Source organism: Manis pentadactyla, chromosome 4 (assembly GCF_030020395.1).
Source record: "Manis pentadactyla isolate mManPen7 chromosome 4, mManPen7.hap1, whole genome shotgun sequence".
Classification (NCBI taxonomy): Eukaryota; Metazoa; Chordata; class Mammalia; order Pholidota; family Manidae; genus Manis; species Manis pentadactyla.
The window spans coordinates 168,950,425-168,968,925 of record NC_080022.1 but is presented as its reverse complement, the minus strand read 5'-3'; the positions used below and the strand labels follow the sequence as shown (position 1 = coordinate 168,968,925).

The following is an 18,501-nucleotide window of genomic DNA, read 5'->3' as shown; positions in this document are numbered from 1 at the left end:
CCTGAGTGGCAAAACTATTACCACAGAATGAATTTCAACCAGATGGTATTTCTGATCTCTTAATAGGGCATCATTTTTATAACTTAATTGTCCTTAATAACCTGGAATGGTAACATGTGCCTGCCAGCTTAAAGGGATAATGAACCTCCCTCAGCTGCAGTGGAGTAGGGGGAGTAGAGAAGAAGCTATGAGTACTTAATGTGCATAATGGAACCTGTTAAAACACTCACCAGGAAATACAGCACAGGTCCAAGAAAAGCCCCAGGGCAAATGACCACTGTGGAAGCAGGCAGAGAATCACAGGTCTCTTAAGAGATTACCTACTTGAAGCTTCTCCTTTCCAAAACTCCAGTAACATGATGCATTCACTGCCAGACTGTTTCTTATTTCTGTGCCTCTGTCCTTGCTGTTTCCTCTGTCTGGAATGCAGCTCGCCATCCTCCTTCCCTGGCTAATTACCATAAGGCCATTTAATACCCTACATAGGTTTCTTCTGGTAGCTGTCCTGAAGTTTACTAGACTCTTTTGCTCCTTGGAGGCACCATGTCCTATTCATCTTCATATTGTAAGTGCTTGGAACAGGGTAAAATATACAATAAATTTTTGCTGAATGAATGGAAAGACAATTCCTGCCGAATGGACATCCACCTTTTTCAGGAACACTTTTTGTGGCCAGATAGCATATAGTCCTTTAAATCTCACACACACCTGCTAAGAGAATGAATTCAATTGTGTAAGACAATCCAGACTGGGCTCCAGTGACATCAGAGGTGAAGCATTTCCCGTTATCCTCTGGGCTAGTTAGGCTCCTGAGGTTGACATTTGACTTCTCTTACTTCTGTATGCAGAGTAATAGAAGTTAGAGATAGGTAGGTTCCTTGCAGTGAGTTGCAGTTTGTGGTTGGGTTGGGCCAGGAAACACTAAAGCACATTCACAGTAAGCAGCCAAGTCTCAGTAATAATTTTTAGAGTGCGCAAACTAGTGTCCTTATCACCTAATTCACACATAGTTTCATGAGAAAAGGAATCAAATCACACTGGAAGAACCTGTCTGGCATCCCTTTGAGTGAGCACACAGCACACACGTGCACACACACACTAGCAATACCATTCCAATAGGACAAAGTTTATAGGGTTAGGAAGCTGACAGTCATTTAGGCAAGCTCCATTTGAGGCCTATTTAAAGTCACAAGAGGAACAATTAAATCAATAAATAGGTAGTTTTATTAATCATAACAACGATGGATCAAATAACCAGGAATCCAGTCAATCTGGTATGGATGAAAATGAAAGGCCTTTTAATCCCCCTCCCTCCCAGCACCCTTTTAGGTTTTTATATCTAAATTATGTGAGAGTGATTCATAAACACACCCATTATGAATCAGCATGGGAAATAATTTCAAGACTGTTGCTAGTGATGAAAGTGCAAGTTAAGCTCATTAAGTCTCAGTGGTGATTGTCAGCTGACCACAGTAAGCTGAGAATATCTGGTTCAATTTTTACACCTCAAGTCAAAGTTCAGGAAAGGCAGCCAAGATTTCAACTTAAAAAGCAGTGAAGAAAAAAAGCCAACAACACCCACATAAAAATAGATGCACACAGTCTGTATGCTCTGCCTGCACCTTTTCTTCCATGCCTCAGTGTGAGAATCTGTTAGGCAACAGAAAGAATCCTAAAGACTGTAAGAAAAGAACACAAGGCCAGAGCATCTCCTGGGTTCCCTGAAATCCTGGGCAAGGGAGAGGTAGGTGGCAAATATAATGACCAACACATTAGAATAATCACCCAGGCAGCATGACTAACTAGAACTGTGATTTTCAAAACACGGCAGTAGGGAGGAGAGAAAACCCTGGTGATGTTGCAGATGCTCGTACCCAAGTCAGTATAACTACTTTCTCAGAGGACCTGGAGTCAATCCACTACACTAACCTGAGGCAACACATCCCTATATATGCCACCACTCAAAGCAGTATTTCAGATAAGAGTATATGGTTTTGCTTTGTTTTTAAGCAAGGTTTAATTAAACTGCATGGCATCCAGAATAAAGAAATGTACCAAAGAATCCAACTTGAGACCAGATTATATACTGAAGAGTGGAAAAAAAAAATCAATGCTAATTGGGGATGGAAGCACTGCAATCAGAGTATTTAACTCCAAAATATATCATACAATAATAATTGTTTTAAAAGAAACTGATCCACATGGAGAGATGGACATGGACACACACACACTTTCTCCACACACATCACTCTAGTCTTTTATTCAGTGTTGACTATGACTTCCAACCTGGTTACCATGGAAAAGGACAAAGGTATGACATGAGAAAAGAAGGCTTGGCTCCTCTTCCACCAGTGGAGTGAGATTTAAGACAATTAGAGAGGGAACCCAATAACTTGTTAAGAAACAAGAACAGAAAGAAGTAAACAGTAGTTATCAAGGAAGATTTTAATTGCTTCAAATAGAGTGGAAGAAAGCACAGAAATCTAACACAAGTAAAGGCACAATGAACGTGGAGTTGAATGGAACCAAATCCTTCCTTCAGTTAAACAGTTACTCTCTTTTGTGTATGTGTTTTGAAGGTGGTTGTAGTTTTGCTTCATTTTGCTTTTAAGAGATGACTCTTGAAGGCAGAGTTGTAATGCCTCCTATTCCCTAATTAAAGCCACCTTGACCACATAGCCAGGGACTCTTCAATAGGGAAAGATAAGACTACAACTGGAATGTGAAGAATTTGGTTTGTAGTTGATTGTAGGTTGGGTTTCCAGAAGGACAGCTAGCTCTGTGTAGTGCCATCAAAGGGCCTCAGATGCCCTATACTCCACCCCGAGAGCATCGCATAAGGGAGGGACCCTGGAGTCACATTTCTCCCCTACTCCCATATGCCCTCAGCCTACAGATTATTTCAAGTGATCAGGAGAATTAAAATACACCCCCCAAGCCTGAGTTGCTCTGTAGCAAGTCTATTTACAATTTTTTCTCACCTCTCCTTGGAGGTAAATCTGGGTTTCAAGTTGGGAAGCTATGGGGTGAGGGGATGCCCCAGTGCAAAGGCCAATGGCTAGCCTCCCCGTGGCCTGACGAGCGGGGTGGGATGAACTTCTGGAGACAGCAGCCTCCCATCCATCAGGCGGGGCAGCCCTAAGTGCTCTTACTCTGCAGGCCCAGGTTATGAGAGTGATGGGGGCTCTGCAGCTGGAGGCAATCCCCATGATGGAGAAAACCACACCTGGAATATCAAAGTACTTTGATTCAGGTTTGGTTACCAGAGAAGAGGGGGAAGAGGGGCAGTCAGCTCATTTAAAAACTTGGAGGCCACTGCCCTGCTTCCCAGAAACAGTGAAAAAGAAATTACTAAGTTTTTCCCACTAGAGAAAAACATAAAACCAAACCCACACAAGGGCTTTTAACACAGCTTCCTGATCTTTGTTGGGCAATGTCTCTTCCTTCTGGGAGGGGATATGGGGGCTAATGGGACTGGGCGACAGCCTCAACATGAGACCACCCAGTCTTCCTTGAAGAGACGACATTCCCACAAGCAGATAAAAAGAGCAGATTAAAAGGTGAGAAGTTTTAGTGCTCTTGCAGCCAGCCCACCTTAAACCTATTATTACAAGTTTTTTTTACAACATACAAAATAGATCAATAACTATGAGGATCACATTCCCATTCTGCAATAGTAATATACATGATAATAAATCTGTTATTAACAAAGGGACAAAATAATGTATAAGGCAAAGACATTTAAATAGGTACTGTGTCATCAACATGCTCTGAAGAAGAAAATCCATCTGACTAGATTTAGGCCCAGGCCTTTTTTTTCATGAGGCCAACAAAATGAAAATATAATCAATACCCATGTGAAACAGTCCAAACGCTAGAGAATATGAGGGGCAGCAGGACATAGGCAAGGAAGATATCTGCTCCAATGAAAAGCTGGGGTTTGGTTTTTACTCTTGATGCTCTATGTTTGAGTAAAAGACAAAAAAAAAAAAAAGATGCACTTTGATATCATTTACACAAAAGGCATCAACTCCCATTTCAAAAATAAATGGGAAGACTTCACAGTCCAAGTTCAGTAACTGGTCAGCATCTACCCTGGAACTCTGCTGCAATATCAACTCCTGTACTCTCTCCTTTTTCCTCCACTAGCATCCCCTCTCTCAGCTCTAACGGCTTCAGGATGCTGGGGATACTGCTGGAGATAATTGCTAACAGATCTGAAAATAAGAATGATAACGATTAGGGAAAGTCTGGTGACAAACCTAAATATGGGTTTTCCCAACAGTCAATATGGTCCAGGGGATGGCAAAGCACAGCAGACCCCACACAAACAACCCCATGAGAGCTCTCTCATCTAGCACTGGGAAGACAGGTTTCACTAGGCACGATGCACAGATCCTTAGTCTGTGATCCAATAGATTGGAAAGGTCCCTATGACAGTTTAAACCTCTGATGACTCTGGCAAAAAATTTTAACTGACTTTCCCCATCCATTTCAAGAACTGCCATGATCTCTGTGTTCTCATTCCAAGCTTTGAGCAGCCTCTGCCCTTGGCAAGACCTAAAGCAAACCAAACCCTCCTGTGTGTGGAGCTCAAGAGCCTCATCCTGCTGCTGGAAGGGGAAGTCCCTATCCCATCATCCAAGCTCAGTTCCTACCTAGATTGGGAACTCCCATTTGCCCTGTGCTCTTTAAACCAGGACCTGGAAAATGAAGAAATAGCATATTGGTGGCTGCTAAGGAAGATCAACAGGACTGAGGCACCCGTTACCAAAGTCTTCATGCTTCTTGGCACAGAAGAATACCGTTAGCTTCCTCACCCTTCTCTACTCTGCTGTGTTAACCCTGCGCTCTTGGGAAGGCAAGAGTGGTTGAGAAAGGAACAGGAAGAGCCTGCTAGTCAGATGGGCTGTGAACTGTGGAACAAGCAGGCCTTGAAGTCTTTCCTAGCCCACAGAGCTGGTCCCTTCCATGAAGTGCTTCACCTTTCCCTTCTTTGTCATCCTAGAGCACCCATCAGGGGCTAAAGTTTCTGGATAGGGCTGAAAGGGCCAGTCAGAAAAGACTGGAATCACAAAAAAGGGGATGGTATCAAAGCCAAGGCCCTATCTTCCTATCTCCCACTGGAGATTTTTGGAATTTGTGAATCTGCAATGAATGAATAAAAGTGACTTTTCTCTGGAGGGAATGGGTGGTGGGGGGAGGAAAAACATTTCTCGGCCTCAACACCCTGAGGAAGCAGGGGCAGGGAGTTCTTACAGGAATAAATGGCTCCTGGTCCCTTTGGTGCAGAGAAACTGACTAACTCTAAAAGGATCCCCGGTTTATTTCACCTGTTCTTTTTATTAGACACTTAGTATAACTGATTAGTATTTAGTGTTTATATCCAACTTATCCTTTGGGCAGGGACATGAGTTGGGGTGGGAGCAAAACCAAAATACCCCTTAAAGTAAAGCAGACCATTTCCTTGCCCTTTCTCCAAATTTGACCTTTAAAACAGATCACTTCTCTGCAAACCCCTTTCCTGTTTCACTAAAAATACCACCCCCACAGAAGTCCTGGCCATGCCAACCTTCTAAATAATGAAATATACCTGGCCAAGCTCCCCTCACAGTGGGAAGGAGAAAGTAGCAATGCCATTGTCGACCCTGCCCCAACAACGAGCTAGTTCATCACAAGGCACCTTTCCCCCAGAGGAAAGCAGGAGACATGGAAGCTTCTTCCTCATCTGGCTAGTAGGGCTTGCTAGAGGAGGGATGGATGCAGGGGCTGAGACCCTACTGCCAATATAAAGAGCCCAGTCATTAAGTCTAGAGAAAGATGCACAGATGGAGGTGAGCAGGGAGGACGCTTGGAGTCTAGAGGCTGTTGCACTGGAGAAACACATTAGGAGTTCTCATGCAGGTTTCAGGCGACGGAAGGGACCATCTGAGAAGAGGACAGGGTCCATCCTTTTCCTGAGGAACAGGACCAAGTCAGGCTTCACCTGAGAATAGGTGGCAGAGGCGGGGCTCCACGGGCAGCTGAAAAAAAAAAAACAAAAACACCACACACACAAGGTCACCCACCAGACCCTGTATAACCCAAGACTTCCTGAAATGAGAGTCAGGCTTTTAAGCTAAACTTTAAAATTTGGGGACTAGGTCTTGTTGTTGTTTTTTTTGTTTTGTCTTTAAGAAAATGCAGATGAGGAAAAGCAAATTTTAACCAAAGAAAAGCACAATTCTACATTCTATTCAATTAAGAAGAAACTTATGATTGGTCTTCTCACCTCGGGTTGTTTTGCTGGGATATATTCTCTGGAAGTGTTTATATTCTTCTGGAGCAGGAAAGTCTTCTACTGGGTGGAAAGAATACTTTGACTCAAAATCATCTGTGAAGGGAATAGAGCATTAATTCCTATCACCACTCCTCATACCCCCGCGCACACCTCTGTACCACTTCTGGCACCTCCCTTGCTGGTCTCAGGTACATTCTGCTGCGTGGTGACAGCCTGTCTTGCCCACTAGGCCAAAGTTCCCAAGGGCAGCAATACCATCACTCTATGTGCCTTGTCTGCACAGAGCATGGGCTCAAAGGCTCTTATGTCAAGGAGTGAGTTTTTGAACAGATTCTTTAAATCTCTCCGCCAAAAAATCAGGCATAACAAGAAAGGAGCCCAGTTGTTTGCATGGGAAGAGAAAGAAAGAAAGCTTTGTGCTTCAGCAGCACAATTATTCTAGAGACTATTACTATGGAAAACCAACTGAACTGAAGCCACAAACTAGTAGAAATTAACCTAAAATGGGAATATTAATCACCAGCTAGTGAGGATCTCACCAGTTAATTCCTTTTTGGCCCTGGCTACCCTCATTTAGCTCTGCAACAAAGTTGGGAAAACCATCTCGTGGCCCCTGCCCCCACTTTCCATGGCCCCTTTACAAGAAGGCTCAAATTTTCTGCAGGTTTCAATCACATTCCAAAGGATATCTTCAAAGCAAATACCCTAGTCCACCTAACAGAAAGAGACTAGAGCAGGGGCAGAGGAGAGTTGACCCCATAAAAAGAATAGAGTTTTAGGGCTGAAAGGGACTGCTACTCACCCAAAAAAGACCTGACAGTGGTAATAGAATCTCTGTGGCCATTCCTTAGGGGTGGTGGAGGAGGAGGGGGTGGCCCAGCTGGCGTCCTTGAGGGCGGAGGCGGGGGCTTCCCTCGGTTCAGGGGTTCTGAGCCATGCATTCTGTATGGTGGGGGGGGAGGGGGAGCATCCCTGGCACCATTTCGGATCATGGGTGGGGGTGGTGGAGGAGCTGCAATGAAAATCCAAAGCAGTTAGGTTTGGACGTAGAGATGAGAGGGGTAGAGGGAGAGACATGGGCTAAAGAGCGCCTTGGTACTTTCCCAAAGAACAGGCTCTGTGAGCCTCTGGGTTACATGTTAAATATCATTTGCCCTCCTCTCATCCCTATTTCTTTAACAGTACCATCTTTCCAGATACCAAAGTTCAGAATAAATATATGACACTTTTCCATTTCTTATGACAGTTCAGTCAAGAACTCTGCCTATTCTTGGTAGTTTTTCCTGCTTTTCCATGCCTTTCTCCACAGCTCAAACTCCAGGCTTTCTCATATATAGCTTGTTCTACTGCAAAAAGCCTCCCCAATGTTCTCCTTGTTTCCAGTCTCTTGCCCTTCCAATCTATTCTGCACACCACAAACTCACTAATCTCCCCCAAAACACTTGCTCAAATTTTTTCAAGGGCTTCGCATTTCCTACATCATACAGTTTCAAATCCTTAGCTTCTACCCTGATCGGGTCTCACCCAATTTATCCTCCTTTCTTACAGAGTAACCTACAATATCAGTCATCCTAATCTCACCTTCTCTTCTTCCTTCTTGATTCCTAGGCTGGGTTAGGTACCCCTCTTCTGCACTCCCATTGTTGACTTTCTCTATCATGCCACTGTATTTATTGTAATTACTCATGATATGTGCCTCTTTCCCAGTACACAGTATATTCTTAAAAGTCAGAGCAGTATCCATTCATCAGAGTTCCCATCTCAGCTAAATATACAATCATCATTTGCTGGATAAACCAAATTACATATGCTTTGCTCCTGGGACTCCCCCACAACACTCAGAAATGCCACCCTTCTTCCCTTACTGCCAAATTCTACCTGTTCTTTAAAGTTCAATTCAAGCCCCATCTTCTCAAGGCTTTCCCGAAGCAATCCACTCTATTCTGATCCTCTCCTTTGCTCTCCCACAACACTATAGGCTATGTCACTTCTTCTAGCACTTAGTAGTACAGACTAAATTGAATGATTTTCAAAATATGTATACTAGGTTCATCTGTGGAAGTTATGTATCTCTGATAGTCTCATTGCTCAAAAAACAAAACAAAAAAAAAAACTGGGAATGCCTCTGGGAATTACCTCCAAACCCAATTTATCAGACAGACACAGACATATTATCCTATGATGATCACATCTCATTCCTAAGGTCACACCACCACCACCAAGATACCTAGGTCTGCCTACTTTTTGACATTTTAAAAAATCAAGTTCACTCTTAAAAGACAAAAATTTGCCACCAAGGAGAAGGTAACATCAAAAAGCATGCTTAAAGAAATGACAACATCACTGGAATAGGTTCTAATGTGCTTAAGTTATATTACTTCTATGCTTAGCTTTAACTAACAATAACAGCAACTACAATTTATTTGGTATTCATTATGTTCTGGGCACCATCCTGGACACTTTATATGCATTAAATTTTTTAAATTCTTGCAGCCACCCCTACAAAGTATGTAGTATTATCCCCATTTCACAAATGGGGAAACCAGGACTCAGGCTATTTGTCTAAGGTCACAGACCTAATAGACCCAGCACATGTCTGTTCTTTCCACTACCCGTCATGACTGCTTTTCATAACTAGCAAATATTATATATCTTATCTCCCCCCAAAATTTATAACCCAGTGAGGTGGAAGTGTGTCTTTTGGTATCTAGGTCCTATCTAATAAATAGCTATTACCTACACAGTACATGGAGAGACTGTTCAGCTTAACAAACAACACAGTTACAGCAGTAAGAGTGTGCCTTGTTATTTGTCCTGAATTAGCCTCAGAATTTTGGTAGAGTGATGATATTGAAGCATGAAACAGTAATAGAATGGTGTATATAGAAAAACGGTCTTGGACTGTAGGCCCAGTAAATGTTGAGTTTTACTTCCCATAAGACATACTGAGAATGTCAATTCTCTCTCACTCTCTTTTCAAGGTCTGTTTAAGTATGAACAATGGCCATCAAAGGCAATAAAGAGAAATCTCCTTAACACCTCTCAGTAGATCTCCGAACCTTGTTTTCATTCCAAATCTGCCCAGAATGAAGCTCTTTGAAGTTACCCTCAAAATATTTTCGTAAAACCCAGATCTCTCAGAGCCCTAAAAAATCTTTATTCCCAGGGCAGGGGCAGGGAGAGTAAGGTAGACAGGATTACCTGAATGCAAAAGGACACCACCCTGACACTGAGCACACGGTAGTGATTAAAGCCAACCTGGATTGGCAAAACAGAGCAGGACCAAGAACAACTCTCCCTCAGGGACAGTCATCCCCACCAGGTTCTGCTATCTCCAGTAAGTTTCAGAGCTTTTTATCACATCCAGTTTTTTTTTTTTTTGGTATTATTAACATAAAATCACATGGGCTAGGGGTTGCTGTTCTCCCAGGAGAAGAAGGCCACAAACTAGCAAGAAGGGATGTTCTCCCAGCTGACACACACGCCAGCTCCCACAACTACCTGTATTGCAATGAAAAGGCAGAAGAATTTGATCCAGACCAAAATCACAGAGACAACCTCTGAGAAGGAGCTTGGAGAGATAGACCTAACCAATCTTCCTGAAAAAGAATTCAAAATAAAGGTCATAACCATGCTGATGGAGCTGCAGAGAAAAATACAAGAGCTAATGGACAAAGTAGGGAGGGAGACTACAGAAATAAAACAATCTCTGGAAGGATTTAAAAGCAGAATGGATGAGATGCAGGAGGCCATTGATGGAATAGAAACCAGAGAACAGGAACACATAGAAGCTGACATAGAGAGAGATAAAAGGATCTCCAGGAATGAAACAATATTAAGAGAACTGTGTGACCAATCCAAAAGGAACAATATCTGCATTATAGGGGTACCAGAAGAAGAACAAAGAGAAAAAGGAATAGAAAGAGTATGTGAAGAAATAATTGCTGAAAACTTCCCCAAACTGGGGGAGGAAATAATTGATCAGACCACGGAGTACACAGAACTCCCAATAGAAGGGACCTAAGGAGGACAACACCAAGACACATAATAATTAAAATGGCAAGATCAAGGACAACGACAGAGTTTCAAAGGCAGCTAGAGAGAGGAAAAAGGTCACCTACAAAGGAAAACCCATCAGGCTATCATCAGACTTCTCAAGAGAAACCTTACAGGCCAGAAGAGAGTGGCATGATATATTTAATGCAATGAAACAGAAGGGCCCTTGAACCAAGAATACTGTATCCAGCATGATTATCATTTAAATATGAAGGAGAGATTAAACAATTCCCAGACAAGCAAAGTTGAGGGAATTTGCCTCCCACAAACCACCTCTACAGGGTATTTTAGAGGGACTGCTCTAGATGGGAGCACTTCTAAGACTAAATTGATGTCACCAGAGAAAATAAAATCACAACAAAGAAAGCAGACCAACCAAATACTAATGAAAGGCAAAAAATTAACTACCCACAAAAGCAGTTAAAGGAAACGCAAAAGAGCACTGAATAAAACACCCAACATATAAAGAATGGAGGAGGAGGAATAAGAAGGGAGAGAAATAAAGAATCACCAGACAGTGTTTATAATAGCTCAATAAGCGAGTTAAGTTAGACAGTAAGATACTAAAGAAGCTAACCTTGAACCTTTGGTAACCACAAATCTAAAGCCTGCAATGGCAATAAGTACATATCTTTCAATAATTACCCTAAATGTAAATGGACTGAATGCAGCAATCAAAAGACACAGAGTAATAGAATGGATAAAAAAGCAAGACCCATCCATATGCTGCTTACAAGAGACTCACCTCAAACCCAAAGACATGCACAGACTAAAAGTCAAGGGATGGAAAAAGATATTCCATGCAAACAGGGAGAAAAAAGCAGGTGTTGCAGTACTAGAATCAGACAAAATAGACTTCAAAACAAAGAAACGAGATAAAGAAGGACATTACATAGTGATAAAGGGGTCAGTCCAACAAGAGGATATAACCATTATAAATATATATGCACCCAACACAGGAGCACCAGCATATGTGAAACAAATACTAACAGAACTAAAGGAGGAAATAGAACGCAATGCATTCATTTTAGGAGACTTCAAAACACCACTCACCCCAAAGGATAGATCCACTGGGCAGAAAATAAGTAAGGACACGGAAGCACTGAACAACACAGTAGAGCAGATGGACCTAATAGACATCTATAGAACTCTACATCCAAAAGCAACAGGATACACATTCTTCTCAAGCGCACATGGAACATTCTCCAGAATAGACCACATACTAGGCCACAAAAAAGAGCCTCAGTAAATTCAAAAAGATTGAAATTCTACCAACCAACTTTTCAGACCACAAAGGTATAAAACTAGAAATAAATTGTACAAAGAAAGCAAAAAGGCCCACAAACACATGGAGGCTTAACAACATGCTCCTAAATAATCAATGGATCAACAACCAAATTAAAATAGATATCAAGCAATATATGGAAACAAATGACAACAACAACACAAAGCCCCAACTTCTGTGGGACACAGCAAAAGCAGCCTTAAGAGGAAAGTATATAGCAATCCAGGCATATTTAAAGAAGGAAGAACAATCCCAAATGAATAGTCTAACGTCACAATTATCGAAATTGGAAAAAGAAGAACAAATGAGGCCTAAAGTCAGCAGAAGGAGGGATATAATAAAGATGAGAGAAGAAATAAAGTTGAGAAGAATAAAACAACAGAAAAAAACAATGAAACCAAGAGATTGTTCTTTGAGAAAATAAACAAGATAAGCCTCTAGCCAGACTTATTAAGAGAAAAAGAGAATCAACACACATCAACAGAATCAGAAACGAGAAAGGAAATATCAAGAAGGACCCCACAGAAGTACAAAGAATTATTAGAGAATACTATGAAAACCTATGTGATAACAAGCTGGAAAACCTAGAAGAAATGGACAACTTCCTAGAAAAATACAACCTTCCAAGACCGACCAAAGAAGAAACACAAAATCTAAACAAACCAATTACCAGCAACGAAATTGAAGCGGTAATCAAAAAATTACCCAGGAACAAAACCCCCGGGCCAGATGGATTTACGTCAAAATTTTATCAGACATACAGAGAAGACATAATATCCATTCTCCTTAAAGTTTTCCAAAAAATAGAAGAGGAGGGAGTACTCCCAAACTCATCCTATGAAGCCAACATCACCCTAATACCAAAACCAGGCAAAGACACCACCAAAAAAGAAAATTACAGACCAATATCCCTGATGAATGTAGATGCAAAAATACTCAACAAAATATTAGCAAACCGAATTCAAAAATACATCAAAAAGATCATACACCATGACCAAGTGGGATTCATCTCAGGGATGCAAGGATGGTACAACATTCGAAAATCCATCAACATCATCCACCACATAAACAAAAAGAAAGACAAAAACCACATGATCATCTCCATAGATGCTGAAAAAGCATTCGACAAAATTCAACATCCATTCATGATAAAAACTCTCAGCAAAATGGGTATAGAGGGCAAGTACCTCAACATAATAAAGGCCATATATGACAAACCCACAGCCAACATCATACTGAACAGCGAGAAGCTGAAAGCTTTCCTCTGAGATCGGGAACAAGACAGGGATGCCCACTCTCCCCACTGTTATTCAACATAGTACTGGAGGTCCTGGCCATGGCAATTAGACAAAACAAAGAAATACAATGACTCCAAATTGGTAAAGAAGTTAAACTGTCACTATTTGCAGATGACATGATATTGTACAATAAAAAACCCTAAAGACTCCTCTCCAAAACTACTAGAACTGATATCGGAATACAGCAAAGTTGCAGGATACAAAATTAACACACAGAAATATGTGGCTTTCCTATACACTAACAATGAACTAATACAAAGAGAAATCAGGAAAACAATTCCATTCACAATTGCATCAAAAAGAATAAAATGCCTAGGAATAAACCTAATCAAGGAAGTGAAAGACCTATACTCTGAAAAGTATAAGACACTCTTAAGAGAAAGTAAAGAGGTCACTAACAAATGGAAACTCATCCCATGCTCTTGGCTAGGAAGAATTAATATCGTCAAAATGGCCATCCTGCCCAAAGTAATACACAGATTTGATGTAATCCCTATCAAACTACCAACAACATTCTTCAATGAACTGGAACAAATAGTTCAAAAATTCATATGGAAACACCAAAGACCCCAAATAGCCAAAGCGATCCTGAGAAAGAAGAATAAAGTGGGGGGGCTCTCACTCCCCAACTTCAAGCTCTACAACAAAGCCACAGTAATCAAGACAATTTGGTACTGGCACAAGAATAGAGCCACAGACCAATGTAACAGAATAGAGACTCTAGACATTAACCCAAACATATATGGTCAATTAATATATGATAAAGGAGCCATGGACATACAATGAGGAAGTGACAGTCTCTTCAACAGATGGTGCTGGCAAAACTGGACAGCTACATGTAAGAGAATGAAACTGGATCACTGTCTAACCCCATAAACAAAAGTAAATTTGAAATGGATCAAAGACATGAATGTAAGTCATGAAACCATAAAACTCTTAAAAGAAAACATAGACAAAAATCTCTTGGACATAAACATGAGTGACTTCTTCATGAACATATCTCTCCGGGCAAGGGAAACAAAAGCAAAAATGAACAAGTGGGACTATATCAAGCTGAAAAGCTTCTGTACAGCAAAGGAAACCATCAATAGAACAAAAAGGTACCCTACAGTATGGGAGAATATATTCATAAATGACAGATCTGATAAAGGGTTGATATCCAAAATATATAAAGAGCTCATGCACCTCAACAAACAAAAAGTGAACAATCCAATTAAAAAATGGGCAGAGGAGCTGAACAGATAGTTCTCCAAAGAAGAAATTCAGATGGCCAACAGACAAATGAAAAGATGCTCCACATGGGTTGTCATCAGAGAAATGCAAATTAAAACCACAATGACATAGCACCTCACACCAGTAAGGATCACCACCATCCAAAAGACAAACAACAACAAATGCTGGCAAGATTGTGGAGAAAGGGAAACCCTCCTACACTTCTGGTGGGAATGTAAATTAGTTCAACCATTGTGGAAAGCAATGGAGGTTCCTCAAAAAGCTCAAAATAGAAATACCATTTGACCCAGGAATTCCACTTCTAGGAATTTACCCTAAGAATGCAGCAGCCCAGTTTCAAAAAGACAGATGCACCCCTATGTTTATTGCAGCACTATTTACAATAGCCAAGATATGGAAGCAACCTAAGTGTCCATCAGTAGATGAATGGATAAAGAAGATGTGGTACATATACACAATGGAATACTATTCAGCCATAGGAAGAAAACAAATGCTACCATTTGCAACAACATGGATGGAGATAGAAGGTATTATGCTCAGTGAAATAAGCCAGGCGGAGAAAGACAAGTACCAAATGATTTTACTCATATGTGGACTATAAGAACAAAGAAAAACTGAAGGAACAAAACAGCAGCAGAAACACAGAACCCAAGAATGGACTAACAGTTACCAAAGGGAAAGGGACTGGGGAGGATGGGTGGGAAGGGAGGGATAAGGGTGGGGAAAAAGAAAGGGGGCATTATGATTAGCATGTATAATGTTGGGGGGGCATGGGGAGGGCTGTACCACACAGAGAAGACAAGTAGTGATTCTACAGCATCTTACTATGCTGATGGACAGTGACTGTAATGGGGTGTGGGGGGGGACTTGGTGAAGTGGGGAACCTAGTAAACATAATGTTCTTCATGTAATTGTACATTAATGGTAACAAAGTAAAAAAAAAAAAATCACATGGGCAACATTGTGGTTATTAGATTCCCCCCATTACGAAGTCCCCTCCACATGCCCCATTACAGTCACTGTCCATCAGTGTAGTAAGATGCTATACAGTCACTACTTCTCTGTGCTATACTGCCTTCCCCATGCCCACCCCCTACTTTATGTGTGCTAATCGTAATGCCCCTTATTCCCCTTCTCTCTCCCTTCCCAACCCGCTCCCCAGTCCCTTTCCCTTTGGCAACTGTTAGTCCATTCTTGGGTTCTGTGAGTCTGCTGCTGTTTTGTTCCTTCAGTTTTTGCTTTGTTCTCATACTCCACAGATGAGTGAAAGCATTTGGTACTTGTCTTTCCCCGCCTGGCTTATTTCACTGAGCATAATACCTTCTATCACCATCCATGTTGCTGCAAATGGTAGCATTTGTTTTTTTTTTTATGGCTGAATAATATCCCATTGTGTATATGTACCACATCCTCTTTATCCATTCATCTACTTATGGACACGTAGGTTGCTTCCGTATCTTGGCTATTGTAAATAGTGCTGCAATAAACATAGGGGTGCATATGTCTTTTTGAAACTGGGCTGCTACATTCTTAGGGTAAATTCCTAGAAGTGGAATTCCTGGGTCAAATGTATTTCTATTTTGAGTTTTGTGAGGAACCTCCATACTGCTTTCCACAATGGTTGAACTAGTTTACATCCCCACCAGTAGTGTAGAAGGGTTCCCCTTTCTCACATCCTCATATCACATCCAGTTTTAAGACTGCTTCAAGTGACAGAGAGGACCCTAAGAAACTAGGTTTGTAGAAGAACCCTGGGGTGGAAGATCACCTTTTGTAATTCAAGATAAACCCAATTTTGAGGAAAGCATGATGGTATTGATTCTTTTAAAAAGAAAATAAATCCCTTAAAAAGTGTTTTACTCTGCAAAACTCAGGAAACAAACTATGGACCAATAATGTGAGATTTTTTAGTCCCTGAACACCCTGGGAAAGCAAAAGACTCCATTTTCTTTCAAATGTCAATAATTCATGCAGGAAGAGAAGTGCATTATCACATAGTATTGTCATAATATGATTAACAGTGATAAATCCATGAACTAACTACATGGAAGTCCTTTTCATAAAACCACTAACGTTCATCAATCAGCATATTAAGTTATATTACTTCTATGCTTGGCTTTAACTAACAATAGCAGCAACTACTTTCATACACTTTTATTTATAACCACCTCTGACAGTATTGGAAACACTGTTTCACAGATGAGAAAACAGAATCAGAGTGATCTGACCAATGCTGCACAACACAGAGAGCCAGTACCCAAAAAGTCTTGATTAAAATATCTCATTTTTTGTTCACTCTTCATAACTGCTATTCTGGTTACAGACATGGAAAGTGGAGGCCTCAAAGTTGGTGACGGCTACTAGACAGAAGAATAAGGCTCATAACTTCACATTTGTCTAGAGAAACCACAAAGAAAGAACTGAGAAGTGGGACACAAGAAGTCTGTACATATTTAAAGCTTAAATAATTTCAACCCACAGAAATTACATTTTTCTCCACTTCTATTCCTGGATAGCATTCGAAAGATTTGGGCTCTGCTCAGATAAAGTGTTTAAAAAAAAAAAAAAATCCCTAAGTTAAAAAAAAAATTTTTTTTAACCTGAACTTTGTAGAATCAATGGCCACCTTAGGATTACATCCTGATGGCTAAAGCCATAGAGATAACGGGGTTGGGACTGCATCAGGTTACCATACGACTGCCTTATGCTGGACTGCCAGCTCCTACAGTACAAATCTCTATGTACTTGACCAAGCAGCACACAGGGTAAAGGGCTTTTAATACATGCTTCTTGATGGCATAACTTTGTAATCAATGATCTATGTCTGCAGGGACTGTTTAAAACAAAAGCTCCAAAGTTTAAAAGCCTTTATAGAGAGAGTGGTTCAAAGTCCACAGATGCAAAAAATCTCAGGTTTCAGGTGGCCCCAGAGAATGGTCTCGGGTCTCCCTCACTGTCTGTCTACCTTCAGTCATACTGTTTCAGAGATTATACAACTTCTTCTACATTTTCTAGGGTTCCTTCATCTCCTCCTCACTGGGTTTAGGACCATGGCCCATTCTTAGTCACCCCTTACACTCTTAACTCCCTTGCCTCTCTCCCTTATAGTCACACATGCCTCAAAAATGCTAATCCTGGTTAAATACAACTCTGCCCCACTCAGTACCTACAAATGCACAGTTCCACACACCGAGCTGATCATTCTCACTTTAAAGGTATGATCCCTATCTCAAGTGGGCCTTCTTTCTGTACACATCCCTACTTCATACTCTCTCATGCTCCCAGATGACCATTTCATGCCCTTTTCTCTCCTCAAATCTCCCTCCCCGCCCCCGAGCCCATTCACAGATGTCTCTGCTTTGTTTCACTAAGAAAATAAGAAGCAGAGGATTAAAGATGGCGGTGTGAGAGGTGAGACAGAGGCTTCCTCCTAAAACCACATGTAATACAAAAACATAATTACTACAACTAATCCTGAAAGAGCAACAGGAAAGAGGGCTGCGCCAAACTGCATACACCTGGAGAAAAGAATAAACCTCACTGAACAGGGTAACGTACCAAAGCCATGGCTCAGTGGGACCCAAGCCCTTCCCCCACCCCAGCTCACCGGGCAGGAGGAAGAGAAACGGAGCCAGGAGTGAGTGGAGGCCTGGGACTGCTGAATACCTAACTCCGGAGATCTGTTCTGGGAGCTAAAACCTACATTTCATGGTGCTTACATGGTACTCTCATGATTAGGGGGTTGGAAAGCTAAGACAGGCAGAATTCCTGGAGAGACTGAGATTCCAGCCGCTTGTGGAAAGCAGGGATCCATATCCGGCTGCTCCAGGACAAAAGAAAGGTGGGCAGTCTGAGAGACTTCCTAACAGCAAGAGGGCTGCTAAAGGGGCAAGGATTGCACAGAGCTTACTGCTCAGGAGAAAGGACAGGTAGACAAAATTGTCCAGGTGCACTCTGCCCAGCAGGTTGGGCGCTTTCATGATCTTCAGGCATTCCAGCCCCCTGGCTGACTACAGAGCTCCAAGGACCCCCTCTGTGATACGCAGCCTACTGTGCCTTTCTCCCGGCCAGTCCCACCTGGCTCACAAACTGGCAAACCCTACCCTGCCATTAGGCCAGCGAGAGGGAAGACCTGTCTACAGCATCTACAAACGCAAAGATACAAGCTTATGCCTGTGTGCTCGGCCCACTAGTTCAGGCAGTGGAGACAGGCATAGCAGCCGGGAAGCAGGAAACAGCTCTTTCCTCCCCCCACACACCAATACCACTGCCTTGGTACCCTGGACATTACTTCAGGGGCTGAGCAGCTCCAAAGAGTAGAGCTTCTGGACACTAGAGGGCACCAAATA

General features: G+C 41.7%; 1 protein-coding gene across 3 annotated transcripts in view; it reads right to left on the bottom strand.

Moving 5' to 3' along the window:
* Nucleotides 1-2,426: 2,426 nt before the first annotated feature.
* The window catches only part of WIPF2 (WAS/WASL interacting protein family member 2), a 48,502-nt gene continuing 32,427 nt past the window's right edge, over nucleotides 2,427-18,501 (bottom strand). For all 3 annotated transcript variants that reach the window (XM_057501464.1, XM_036930401.2, XM_036930402.2), the window contains 3 exons: nucleotides 7,083-7,292; nucleotides 6,272-6,373; nucleotides 2,427-6,023 (listed from right to left, as the gene is read on the bottom strand). In XM_057501464.1, coding sequence (XP_057357447.1) covers nucleotides 5,983-6,023; nucleotides 6,272-6,373; nucleotides 7,083-7,292 — 353 coding nt within the window. In that variant the 3' untranslated portion in view covers nucleotides 2,427-5,982. The remainder of the gene's footprint in view (nucleotides 6,024-6,271; nucleotides 6,374-7,082; nucleotides 7,293-18,501) is intronic.